The following is a 13,781-nucleotide window of genomic DNA, read 5'->3' as shown; positions in this document are numbered from 1 at the left end:
CAAAATGGGCAGCAATCGCTTTTCTTTTAGGCATTGAAAGAACTGAGAACAATCAGAAAAATACTGTAGGAAGCAGCATTATTTGAAAACTGAGGGCATGCAAGGAAGATTTTCCTACAGATGCATGGCCCTTATATACAAATAAAGATGAGTTCATACATGATTTTGAATTTTTATTTATTTTTTAAAAAGGGGAGATCAAGGAAAAAAATATGTAAATTTTGAGCTTACATAGACTTTAAGCTATCATATTGTTAAACAATATGGAATTAATGAAAGCATAACTAAATGTTTCAACTGAGGTCAAATTTGGAATGTAAGCTTCAGTTTTGGGTTTTATTTAATCTGTATGTCTGATTTTAGAGGAATCAGATCATGAACCTCACTGCATGTCACTGGATCAAACATTCCTGTCAAACAAAGACGAATATCTGTCTGCTGTCAAGTGTTTTTCTTTTGTTGTTGTTGTTTTTTGGCAGGGGGTAAATTTTCATAAATTAAACTGCAGAAAAAAGAGCAATGTTTGTGTCAGGCTGCTATTCCTTTAAAAATGTTCTGGCTCTGGACTAAAAATAAATGGAGAAGATGTCAATATCCAAGCCTGGGAAGGAACTTTATAGGCTTCATTTATGCAGGATTGTCTTGTGAAAAAAGTTGTATATTAACATCATAACACTATTAGGTGAAAATCAATCCATTATGTTTAGTTGCCCCCCCCCCCCCCCCCCCCCCTTTCATCCCAGCGGGTATGCGTCATTACCTTTGGAAAAAGAGTCCATTTGTGAACCCATACACTCACCATAATGGCCTGTTGTGTTAGCGCAGATTATGGCTCCAAAGAAGTCTGAATAATGCCTCTTGATTCTGGAGATGGCCGACTTGCAGGCTGCTGAGGGATCGGCCCCGTTCCTCATCAGCTCCACAGCCAAGTAGCTGTTGGCAGCATGACATGGAGAAGACATGAGCAAAGCTAACAAGGCTGCAGAGGGTCACAGACCAGGATCATGCTAACGATGCCTTCAGAATAATAATGTGGTCTGGAAATGAGCACAGAAAATAAACATCAAGAAACAGTGAATCAGTGAGTTTCCTCTGCTTTTAAGTTATGTTTGCTGGACAGTTAAATACCGATGTTGTTAACCCTGTTAGCCTGAGGTCAAAGTGATAAGAGTTTCATTTCATTACATCAGACATTTCCAGTAAAAAATACCACTGATGGTACACCTACAATGTCCCCTTACACATTGCATTACTTCTGTTTTTGTCACTTTTAAATGTTTCAGATGAAAGTATTGGTATAAAACAAAGAAAATCCAATATGAAACAGTTTTTAAAAGATTATTTTATTAATCAAATGAAAAAAAATTACTAAACTAACCTGGCCATAACTGAAAATAGAAATTGCTCACCAGAAAATTCACATCTTAGAGGGGCAGAAAAAAAGGAAGGTTTGGAAGTCTAAGTCTAGGCTTAAATTCAATTGAGATGATGTAGAACAACTGTAAATATGTCAATCATTTTAAAATTTCTCCAATGTGATTGAATTTTTCTGCAAACAGTGTGGGCCAGAATTCCTCCAGAGTTGGAAAAGACAGGGGAGCAATTACTTTTTCACATGATTGGTTTGGATAGTTTTCTTCTTTTTAATAAGATAATGTTAAAAATAAGTTTGGTCCAGTTATTTTTGTCTTTGAATTTGTCTGAGCTGAAAATATTAAAGTGAAAAACCAAGGCTTTTTCAAAGTACTATTTATAAATCCTGCTCCCCTGTGAATCCTTCTGAACATACATCAATATGTCGTTTGTTACATGTTAGATACCAGGAAACCAGGCTTTTCTTCTTTTAAAACAGTGCATTACGTTATTAAAGTCTAAAACTAGAGGCTGTTTCTCCTCAGTATACACATCAGAAACTGTTATAAAAATATGGATAATGGTTAGCAGGTTGGCCTCCAATCACACCATTAGGAGGAGAAATGTGGGCTTACAAAAACACATCTCAGTCGTTAATAAGCAGATATTCCAGATGAAAAAAAAACAACAATCATTTAAACAGACAACCCTCAGATGTGTTCACCAAACTGGGCTGACATAAATAAAAGCTATAGCATAAAGAAATAAAAAAGGTAAAATCTCACTTCTGTTCAGAAATGTGCTGGTGACAGTTTTGGGGCAACGTAGCCTCTCTTTTTTCTTCTCATACTATTTATGTGACTGGTGTTCGAGGGGTGACACGAGCAGCTGAGGGTTTAAAACCAACACATCACCAGTGTTGATATTTTTTGAGCATTTTTTGCTGCTGAGGTGAAGCAAACAGAAAACTATATTACAGTTGTGTTTTTAACGGTTGAAGAATAAAAATCAAACTTCAGAACCATGAGATGGATCCAGCCATCATGATCAAGACAGATCAGCTGTGTGTAAATTTAAATACACACAGCTGAATACACAGCAAACAAACTATTTTTATATGTTACCTTCTTCCCTACATTAAAAGACTTTGGACTTTCAAGTCAACTATTATACACATTGATAAGTGACTGGCAAAGGTATTCATACGCATGAGGCTAAAAGGACTTGAAACTGTGATGGATATTCAAGGTTTAACATGAGCTGAGAGGTTCAGATCAAGGCATGCTTTTGTGTTAGAATGGCCCAGTCAAAGTCCATAAAAGAAACCATCTGGGAACATGTGCAAAGCAGACAGACATACCCCATAAGGGTCCTCAAGTATCGACTCAGGGCTGAATTCATTGTTGGAAAACAAGAAGGGGTCTGATCAAGTTTGCACAGCCCTGACCGTGTCTGTGATGCCGTCCTCACGTTTTATCACTGGGAAACAGAAAAAAATCACCTGGGCAGGAAACGCATCATGATGTCTCCGTCTCCAGTGGCGGCGGCAGCACCAGCTGAGCTGTCTGCGTAGGCTCCTGCTCCGATGATGGGGGAGTCCCCAACGCGGCTGCAGCACACCAGACAGTAACAACATCTAAACATTAACAAGTCCTACACAACAAAATACACACAAAACTGGATGTTTATTTCTCACTTGTTAGAATCCAACATTTATTTGTTCCCAGAACTTAACATTTCCAGAAATAAACACTTGAGCTTATTAAACAGTTAAAGTATTTCTGAGTTAGCTTTTAAGTAGATATTATCCTGTGTCCACACCATCAAAAAGCTTTTATACCTGATGCAAACAAGTATTTGTTCATTTCATACTGAGAAACAGCTTGTTTCTATTAATTTTGCCAGATTGTTAAAGACTCATCTACCAATATGAAAACTCAAGTTCTAAGTAAATATTTCATGCTTGATTTATGCAGTCCACTGCGAAGATTAAATATAATGTTAACTATATTTTTATTGGTTTGTAATTGAAGGGAAAATGCCTTTGAAGGAGGATTTTACATTCAAAATTACAGCCTGTTATCACTTCTCCAAAGTGGTGTTCCAGCAGCATGTTTTTATAGCAGATCAGAGGAAATGAACCAAACATGGCTTTAAAAAAACAACTTCACTCGTTTCCAGAAGGTTGCCAGCACTTGAAGTTTATGCAGAATCCTTCAAGCTATTTTTTTAGCTTCAATGCACATAAAAGGTTGGATATTGACATAAGTTGCACGAATGGTAAATATAAACATGGGCCTTGAAGGGTTTTGGGAAACATTCAGAATTAAGTAATCATGTGAAATGTTTGTGTCTGAAGTTCAGCCACTGAAATATCCAAAATGAGACTGAGTTTATATACGGTTACCTTAAAAAATTCTAATTAATAAACTGCTTTTTATCGTCACTTCTATTGAAATCACAGCTATACAGAGGAGGATTAAGTCAAATGATTTCAGATTTCCATAATACATCATGAAAATCTGAGAACAAAAGTCTAAATATTGTCATAAAATTATTAGTCCATATCACCCACCTCTACATTACACTAAGAACATCCATTGCAGTTATTGAAGCTCTTTGAAGGAATGTCTTCTGAAATTTTGTCACTTATTAAAATTTCAGCACCTGTTGACAATGTAAACAGAGCTGATTGTGTTTATTGCCAAGCACTGAGTGATGAATTTGCTTTTGTTTGTTCATGATATCTTCGAGCTCAAAATTCAAACTTGCTTCATTTTTCCTGTTCAAAAACTGAGCAGTAGTCAGACAGTAAAAGTCTGCAGGCATGATTTTAAAATTCTCACAGCGGCTCCCTGCAAATAAATACAGAGCCGGGCAAACACACATTTCTCAGTATTTAGCATGAGAGGAGCCAGACTCTCTTTGACACGCAGGAAAGTATTTTTCTTCACCAACATGGTCATCTCCAAACAGCTATTAGGCGGAACTCGGAATCCAATTCATAAACATTCCTGAGACATGATCAATTGCTAAAAAAACACTCTGTCACCCCGAGAAGCATTATCCATTTCAGATCAATGTTGTAAGAAAGTTTATAATGATTCTACAGGAAGGCCAAGAGAGGTTTAAAGATCGGTAGTCTCTATTAGGTTTAGTGTGAGTCTGTGTCTATTGAAGAGATTATAAAGGAAAAATCAGCCCATATGGAAGAAAATATTCTCAGAACATTGAAATTTTAGAACATCAGTAAAATAAAATCTACACACCCTGGAACCTTGTGTGATAGTCCATTAGTTGATGTTCCAGCAGCCATGTGACCATCTGTATCCATGGCAATCATCCCTGGTGCAAAGAGAAAAAAAAAGCAAGATAAGTCAATTCAGTTTATTTGTAAAGAACCAATTCACAGCATATAGTCATTTCAATTCAATCACACATACATTTCAACTGATAATCAAATAGTGCATGAAGCTTAGTTTATTATTCAAATTAGCTATTATTCAAAAGTTTACATCTAAAGAAACCCAGCAGATTGCAACAAGTCATAGACTTGTAGCATATAATAAACTTGTAGTTAAATTAATATAAAGTTTTATTATGAACTGGTACTGAAACAGATTCTGTGGGCTCAGTAGTGGTTCCCTGAATACATACTTAGAGGAAAAAGGATAATGAGCATCCCTTCATATCTGAACCGATACAGAACACAAGTATTCAACCGTAGGAAGTAGAAAGCTGAGTCCGGGGCTCAGCAACACCTACCTATGGTGTCATGGGAGTGTATATTAACCTGCCGCTCTCCATTACACTGTGTTTGCGCTGCCTTTGGTCCATAGGGTCCACAAGACGTTGACGGATCTGGACTGACGTTCTGTTGACAGATGATGAACAGAGATCATTTCTTCCATCACGTTTTTCGTCCTGGGACTGATTCACCGCAGCAAAACACAACCTAAGTACCCCAAATTTTAAGCAGTTTAAAAAAAATAAATAAAAAAATCAGCAGATTTTCAGTGGAAATTGTTTCGCAGCTAAAATGTAATTTTAGCTGTCAGGTATAAAACCTGACAACTAAAAGAAAAAAGACATAAGTACTCCATGTACAGGTACCTCCATGTTCATTCAAAGTGGCTTTAGGCATCATTTCAGGTGTGATTACCTGAGAACTTGGAGGGTTTGAGCATCTCAGTTTAAGCTGCAGAGTAGTGTGATCAGATTTTCTACCCAGTTAAAGTAGAAGTTTTATTCTGATAAAAACTAAAGAACGTCCACTTTTAATATCAATGAAAAACAAGTTTTGTTAAACTTCCTTCTAAAAAGGTCAAACTAAGAATTATCATGTTATATTGTAATATAATATTATAATATTAGTTTTCTAGTATCTCTGTTGGATAATGTCTACCACCCTGTGTATGAAGTTGTAACTGAAGACCTCCTTCAGTGCATCCTATCTGCACAAAGAGTGTTTTCACAGATCTTTCATTCCAGCTATTAGACTTTATATCCATCATTGATCCCAACAAACTCAAACATCCCTGTGGATATTGGCAGTTTTTCACTTCTTGTAAATAGTCTGTTGATTTTCTATGCACAAATATACATGCGCATCTTGTGAAATTTTTTAATCATCATTTTCTATTGTATTCTAGTACAGCAAATTGATTTTGTCTTACATTTACCACCAAAAATGTTTTAAGAATGTGTGGTTTGCTTTTCTATTCAACCACATTTGGCTGTAATTCCAGCTGCAGTCTTTTAGGTGCTGCTGTACAGACATCTTCTTTTTCCAAATAACTTCAGTTCAGTCAGACTGGAAGGAGATAATCTGAACCCAATCTGTAATCTGTACTTAATTGGTTTATTGTTGCTCAGAATGTGGTTTAGGAATGACAGAATTGTGAAAGTGACGTTTCCACCTGAAAATCAAACTGACAATCAGAGTTATGATGAACTCAGAACATCCGTCTCTCTGGCTTCAGCTCAAAAACTGCCCATCTTAACTGATTCGCAAAACAAACCAAGAAAACAAACTAAACTTTTAGTTTACAATGTAACAATGATATTTTCAACAGCTGTACAAATAATTCATCAGAAGCATAAATCAGACGACAGCAGAAGTTTTTAAAAAGAATCAAAAGCTTCAGTGTCTCCTCTTTCTTCTTTGAGTCCATTTTCAGGAAAGCTGTTTTCAGTTTTATTAAAAAAAAACACAATGTAACAAGTGAAGACTTTAAACCCGACAGATAATCTTTTCCTACTCCACAATCTTTACTGCTCCTCTTCTTTAGGATGTATTCCCTGTTTGGATTTGCCATATTGATCCATATTTTTTTTTAAATATCATACATCTCCTCCTGTAATTTTATACTGAAGATTCCTGACATAAAGCATTCAGTCGGCCTCAGAAGGTATCAGATATGGGTAAGGCTTAAGTTGAATAAATCATGTTGCTTTAAAAACTGAGGTTGCTCAGTCTTCTTTTCCATAGATTTTCAGATTGCTTTAGATCAGGACTTTGACTAGGCCATTCCAACATATGAAAGTCCTTCTCCATTGTATCTTTGGCTGTATGTTTAGGGTGGTTGGTCTGCTGGAAAGTCTTCTTCTGCATTTAGGTCTTCTAATTTAATCATAGATAATAAAGACGAATCATTTTAGAGTAATTGATTTATTAGTTACATTTTACACAAACTTCCAACATTCCTATCCACTCAGCCTGAGGTTTTCTGCACTGCAGATATTTCCAATAATAGCTCCAGGAACTTCAGAGCCATAAGTTCTGCTCCTAAAAGTATGAATGGAAAGAATTTGATCAATGGAACAGTAGATGATCTCTGGATACATAACGCCTCCCTGATTCTATAGATGTTGTGACATTGTTGTGGAAATGAAGAGGAGTCTTTTGAAGAGAAGCAACAGCTCGTTGCTGTAGGGCATCACCTTTACCACAAAAGCTGACTTTTTTTCTGAGGTACTTTAGTATGCCTGTCAATTTTCCCTTTTGAAATCAATCTTTTGGAAGCAGTGCGCCCGTGGCAGACACAAGCGAGGAAAGAAACAGCCTCACACACATGCACTTACCTTTCGATAATTAGGTTGGCAGTTGCCCTTCAGCCACTGTGAGAAAACATTCAATGATTCGTTGGTAGTCAGGTCTTCTGCAGCAAAGCCCATGTTTTCAGCAAACACAGAGGCTAAGAAGAGAGAGGAAACACTTGGGTCAAGTTGCACATAGGAGACCACTTTGACCTCCGGTTAGGACTTAAAAAAGATTCACAGACAAAGAAGAGACTGAAAGCAATTTTAGTTCATTTCAGCATCGGTTTATCTGGTTTAAAAAGAGCTGCCGCTTTGAAAGGTTTTCATCATTCAGCTTTGGGAGGAATGGCATAGCAACTATGATGAATTGGTCATCAGAAGGATATCATCATGACATACAACAGAAATTATTAAATCTCCTGGATATAATCATGTTCATAATTATAGTGGGTAAAGCTCCATATAAAGCTGTACAGACGTTGAGAACAAAGTTCGTTCTGTTACAAAAAAAACATGAAGAAAAATGTTCTATAGGAAAAGGAATTATAGGTTGTTTAAAAAAATTCATCTGCAATTTTCTTTGCAAACTCTAACACTTCCTGTATAAACCGAAAAATGCTTGAGATTGAGTTTTCCTGTGAATCCCTGAACTAACGTTTAGTTACATAAGCACTGCTTTTGTCAACTGCTTCGTATCTGGACTGCATGCAGTCGAACAACTTCTGGTACCTATGAACAGGTGAACAGCCCATAATGACTGGATTACATTCCACAGGTTCTTAAGATCTCTTGGTTTTACCTCCAACTGAATGTTTAGTGTCTCCACAGAGTCATTTTGTCAACAATGGGATTTTGCAGGGAGTTTTCCAGATTGTCTTTTGATTGTTGCAGTGCTTTCAGGTAACTGCAGAGACCTGCAGGCCGTCTCCAGTCACCCAGCTGTCTTCAGACAGCTGGTTATTGGGCTCAGGCTTTTTATTATTATGATAAAGTTGACTGATTGATTGATTCACTGATTCACTGATTGATTGATTTCCACCAGTTTCATTCCACAACTTTCCACATGTGTATTTTTTTATCTCTTTGTGTGTATTACTTGGGTTTTTAAAAACATCTGGAATTTCATCTAAATTTAAATATTCAAAACATATTTCCAGTTAAAAACATTGAGATGTTTGGCACTTATTTTTCCTGCTGCTTGTAAACTGATTTGTGATGATTGACTGCTAACATTGTGAACAGAACTGTACATCATGCTGGGGTAAAAAGCTTCAGTTTTAGCCTTCAGTTCCTGTTCGTCCCTCTCTCCTCGTCCACAGCATAAAGGGCGCTCTTATACAGTTTTTTTTTTTTTGTACGACTAGTGCACAATTATGCTCTTCAGGCTCAGGGGACTATATGACCCATGTGTTTTTCACTTACTCCTAATGATTGTCATTTCATTTAAAAGCCTATGCTGTGTCTAAAAGGTTTGGGTTCTAATTGAGATCATTAATGCAGACTCGAGCGTCCTCAGACGCTGAAAGCGGTTCCTTTTACACTCTATAGAATTATACTAAAACAGGCCGTTATGTTAGAAATGCAATTTACATTCTGTGTGTTGTTCAAATAAATGAGTCCATTATTCCTGGTTGTATTACCCAGGGTGTATGAACAACAATCCCCACATACCTGACTCTCCCACTAGCATCGTATGTTCAGTGCGCTCCATCACGGCTCTGGCGACTCCAATAGCATTTTTGATTCTTCTCAGGTCTGCCACTGCTCCCACTTCCATCGAGTTACTACTCAGAAAGCACACACAGACAAGAAACATTCCTGTTGGTTGACTCCAGCCAAATACCATCTGTGAGCAATATATCTCCATTATAAATCAGTGTTGGGGAAGATTTCAAAGATCATATTTAACAAAAAAAACAGCTTGAATCTGAAGAGTGCTCATAGTTTTTTTTCTCACAGATACAGTATTTATCTGTTGACTGCTCTACTGGATCATCAGGCAGGTGTTTGTCTGGATTCCTGCTCTTATGAATGTACAACGTGTCTGCTGGTGTTTATTAAATTTCTTCTCCATGTATATTGAATCGTGTAAAGGAAAATATCCCCGCACAACATAGTCAAAACTGAGAAACAAAAAAGGGTAAAATTTCAGGGGCCATTCACTATAGAAAGAATAAACATCTTGCTACTCGTCTTTTGTTGTAAGTTGACATTTACTTCTCATTATAACTTCTGAGACTGTAAATGTTAGTATTTAAGAACCTAATAACTGGAACGCTTTCAGATCATAATGAGACTCTTAATTAGTACTTCCCTGCAGAAGGCTTGAAGAAAAGGTCAGCCAGTTAAGTGTGGAAATGTTAAAGATACATGGAAATAAGCAGCACAAATTGTAAAATAAGTAAATAAATAAAAAGGAATATGTTGATAGCCGCATGTGACTGATTAGCATTTTTAAGATGTGAATCATGTAAACATACATTCTAATTTTAAACCTTTTCACATCATTTTTTCTGTCAATTTAAATATATTTCACGCTCACATCAGATAGTATTGAAGCATTATGACTTAAAACAAAGCTGCTTTGAGCTGGTTTTGTTTCCAGTGGCTTGACATGGTGTGCAAATGGTAGCTAGTTATAAATAATAACCATATAAGAAAAACATTTTCTGCTTATAATGTTGACTTCACTTGTAAATATACAGTATGTGTTTTCTAAATGATTTTACTCTATAAATTCTAATTTTTTCTTTGTGTGAAAGCAGGGTGTCTGCCCATTACCCGTTCATGATCATGGCATCCAGTGTAGTTTCTCCGGTCTCATCAGGGCTGCCGCCAAAGCCCACAGTGCCGTCACATTGGTCCATCTCACAGCGGGCGCAGCCCTTCTCCACGGCGTCCAACACGGAGCCGCCGGACTGCAGGGCATGCCATGCTACACAGAAAGACAGCCAATCAGGATGCAGGGTCAGAAATATGTTTAAGATACCACAAACAGCATGAGAATAATACTCTGCAGGTCAAAAAGTGTGTGAGATAAAAGTTACCCAACCAGCAATAAAATGAAATATTATAAACCAATGGAAAGTAACTGATTTTAGGTCAATAATAGAAAATATTTGTTGTTTTTGGAATCTAGAATAATTTTACAACCACAGACTCCAGTGTATTTCCCACCAAGTTGAAAATAATAAGAAGAAAAAACTTCAACTTCCCATGCTTGTTCAGCTTTCCTGTACCTGCTAATGCAAAGTGAACCCACAGAATGCTGCAGCCACCTCCATGTCTGGTGGTGGGGATGGTGTATTTTGGTAATGTGCAGGGGTAAGGTTTCCTTTTTCTGCCTCTCAGGTCCTCTGAGCAGAACATCTTCTTCTGGCCTCTTTGCGAATGATTCCTGTCACTAGATTCGCTCACCTGAGGTGGCAGATCTCTGCAGCTCCTCCAGAGCCACGGCGGGCCTTTTGCTTTCTTCTATGATTATTGCCCTTCTTGTCTTGGCAAGACTGCATTTGGTAATTCTTCTTTTTTTTGTCTGCAGACTGCACAGTTCTTCATGAAAAGTTCAAAGCTGGAAGTATTGTTTTATAACCTTACAAAATGGATAAATGAATTGGATGCACAGGCATTTATTTATGGGTTTCAGAGCAATGGGGGGCTGAATAGAGATGAACTCCAGACTTTAGACTATTATTTGTAAAAACAAAAGAAGATTATTTATAATTTTCTTCCATTTTCCATTTCTACACAGCCTTGTGTTGGTCTGTCACATGAAATCCCCCCAAAGCACAGCAAACTTTGTTTTTGTAACGTGACGAAATGTGGAAAAGTTGGTGAAAAAGAAGGCGGATTTGGCAAAAACACAAATCTGTGCTGAGCCAAAACGAGTCAGTTTTGCATGATCTCCGAGATGACCAATGCGACGGCTTCCTGCTAAACAGGGGGGCTCAAAAGCATTTGGTCACTGATCCCCTAAGAGCCCCTGAGGGATCAACACACCAACTGATGCTACAGCCATCATCTTCCCATTAAATGCTCTGGTTAGTTTGGCGTTATTTTCTTTTCAGTCCAAACCTAAATTATGTTTTTTTTCCTCTCTTTTACAAAAACAAGCAGAATAGAAGTGGAGATGATCCCACTGATGCCTGTTACTGTAATCCCCCAATGGAAAACAGTTGCTGGGGTAAATTAACGTTTGCGGCTTGCATCATTAAATATTTCCCACAAAATATTCCCGGGTGTATTTTTCAATTTCATTTCCTCTGCATGAAAAAAAAAAAAGAAAGAGTTGACAGACACCTGATGTATTAACGGGCATCCATCTATCCAAGAGCGAGACTCTCAGCTGAACTTAAATCATCAACTGAGTTAATGCTTAAGATGTTTTGAATACCGTTTCTATCATTTTTGGCACTGAGCTGTGCACCCACCGGAAATCGACTTGATGGATAAGTCACAAGCGACGACGAAATATTTTCAGTTTCAATTTGAACATGTCCAATGTATCACCCTGAAGGAAATCAAACAGAGTGAGGGCAGGCCTGCTGGCGGCAGCTATGAAGCCTCGTGGGTTCAGCCTATTTCATACCCTCATCTAAGACTCGGCTGGTCTTTCATACGGATAAGCTCTAGCTGAATCACAAGTATACAAGAAAAAAAAATTAATGGTGTGAGTAGAGAAACGTGAAAGTAGCGGTTATGAATCGGCCCGGGCCTGAACTTAACCACACATACACTCACACACACACTCGGTTTTCTGCTTTCATGGTTGAAAATTAGTCCAAGGGATTCATTTCTCAGGTATTAATAAGTTTGCAGCTAAGATGTGACAACACAAATATTTTCAGAGCTTGAAACTTTCATTATACTTCCTAGATTTTTTAATCATTTAGTCCACAAGAGGTAAGTAAAAAACATATAACTTTTGCTAATGAATAGTAAGGGATTTTGAATATTTACAGAAATGTCATTGTTCATAATTTCTCACATTGTGACATTTTAACCTATTATAATTAACAGAGGTGGATCTAATCACTGTCAGCAAGTCAGATATCACAGTGGTTGAAGATTATATATGTAAGGCAACAAAGGTCTACAAGAAAATTAAGAAGGTTGCTTGAAATAAAAAAAATATAAATGTAATTATTCAATATACATTTTTACAACAGCAGTAAATATTACAATTTGGTTACAAGCTGATCTAAACATCCAACTGCTGAGTAAACTGAATTTTAAAGACTAATGGAGAATCAAACTGAATAAGGTAAAAATGCAGCATTTTCCACTCAAACACATAAAGAATATTCTCTGTCAAACAATTCAAAAACATTTCTACATTTAAAAAATGTCTTGGATTGACGTTTTGTCATGATTGAGCACAAACTAAAAGAATGGATTTGCTTCTTTTCCAGCAGCTGTCAGCAGGGCTAGTTACAAGCTGTGAAGGAGGAGTTTATCTCACGTGAACGCAAAAGAAAATGTTTGTAATTCAAATAAAACTGATTAATAAAACCAAATAATAATTACAATGTAATAAATTGAGTTATTTGCAGCATGATTCACCAAATTGAGTGATTTTATTCATTCCATAAGGACTCTTTGTCCTCTCAGGAAGAAGGGTGTTGATAAATTGTTGCAAGAATATTTATTTTAAATAGTATTATAAAATAATATTGTTGCATAAAATTCAATTATAACTATAACTTAAATTAATCAGAGAAGGTAAATCCGTGTTTCATTGCTTTATCTTATTTTAAACAATAAATCATTTTTATCTCTATCGCCATTTTTACAACTAAAATTTATATTGTTTGATATAAAACAATTAAAATTTGTTTTACATAAACATTCATGTTTCTTTTATTAGGAAATCTCAGTTAGAAAATATAATCCCACTAAGTTTTCAAAGTAAATTTGCTACTCATAATTAGGCGGATGCACCAACATATTGTTTCGAAACTAATGAGGACCATATTCTTATATGACCAGGATTTGTGTTTAAACTCCACCCACGTCACTTGCCGCACAGCTACCTACAGCGGCATATAAATGATGCGGACCCCACCTTTTTAAATCTGTTCAGTGAACATGTAAACACACACAAGAGGAGATTGTGACCTACCTGCAGCCGTTGCACTCTTAAATGGCCATGTGTTGATGACAAGCGGTAATGAGGTATGTCCAAGCCGAAGATACAGCATTGAAAAGAAAAAATGGAGTGATAAAAGCATTTTTGCTCTGTTCTGTTAACTTATAGACACTAAAACATGAAGCTGTCAGGTGACAGCAAACTAAAAATAAAGAGGAGATTTCAAAGAGAAGTAGCTTTAAAGAGAACTACTTCTCTTGTAGTTGTCAGGACTTTAGACTTCCTTGTTGTGTCACAT

The 13,781-nt window shown here is 36.7% G+C and overlaps 1 protein-coding gene across 1 annotated transcript in view; it reads right to left on the bottom strand.

The window, feature by feature from the left end:
- The window catches only part of aga (aspartylglucosaminidase), a 15,973-nt gene extending 2,192 nt beyond the window's left edge, over positions 1-13,781 (bottom strand). Inside the window, exons 1-8 of the mRNA XM_028009521.1 lie at positions 13,517-13,781; positions 10,177-10,330; positions 9,067-9,179; positions 7,438-7,550; positions 5,119-5,227; positions 4,623-4,698; positions 2,855-2,962; positions 800-933 (exon numbers count right to left, since the gene is read on the bottom strand). Of these exons, the coding sequence (XP_027865322.1) occupies positions 800-933; positions 2,855-2,962; positions 4,623-4,698; positions 5,119-5,227; positions 7,438-7,550; positions 9,067-9,179; positions 10,177-10,330; positions 13,517-13,625 (916 nt within the window). The 5' untranslated portion in view covers positions 13,626-13,781. The remainder of the gene's footprint in view (positions 1-799; positions 934-2,854; positions 2,963-4,622; positions 4,699-5,118; positions 5,228-7,437; positions 7,551-9,066; positions 9,180-10,176; positions 10,331-13,516) is intronic.

Source organism: Xiphophorus couchianus, chromosome 23, assembly GCF_001444195.1.
Source record: "Xiphophorus couchianus chromosome 23, X_couchianus-1.0, whole genome shotgun sequence".
In the NCBI taxonomy this organism is placed as follows: domain Eukaryota; kingdom Metazoa; phylum Chordata; class Actinopteri; order Cyprinodontiformes; family Poeciliidae; genus Xiphophorus; species Xiphophorus couchianus.
This window is presented reverse-complemented; position numbering and strand designations above follow the sequence as displayed.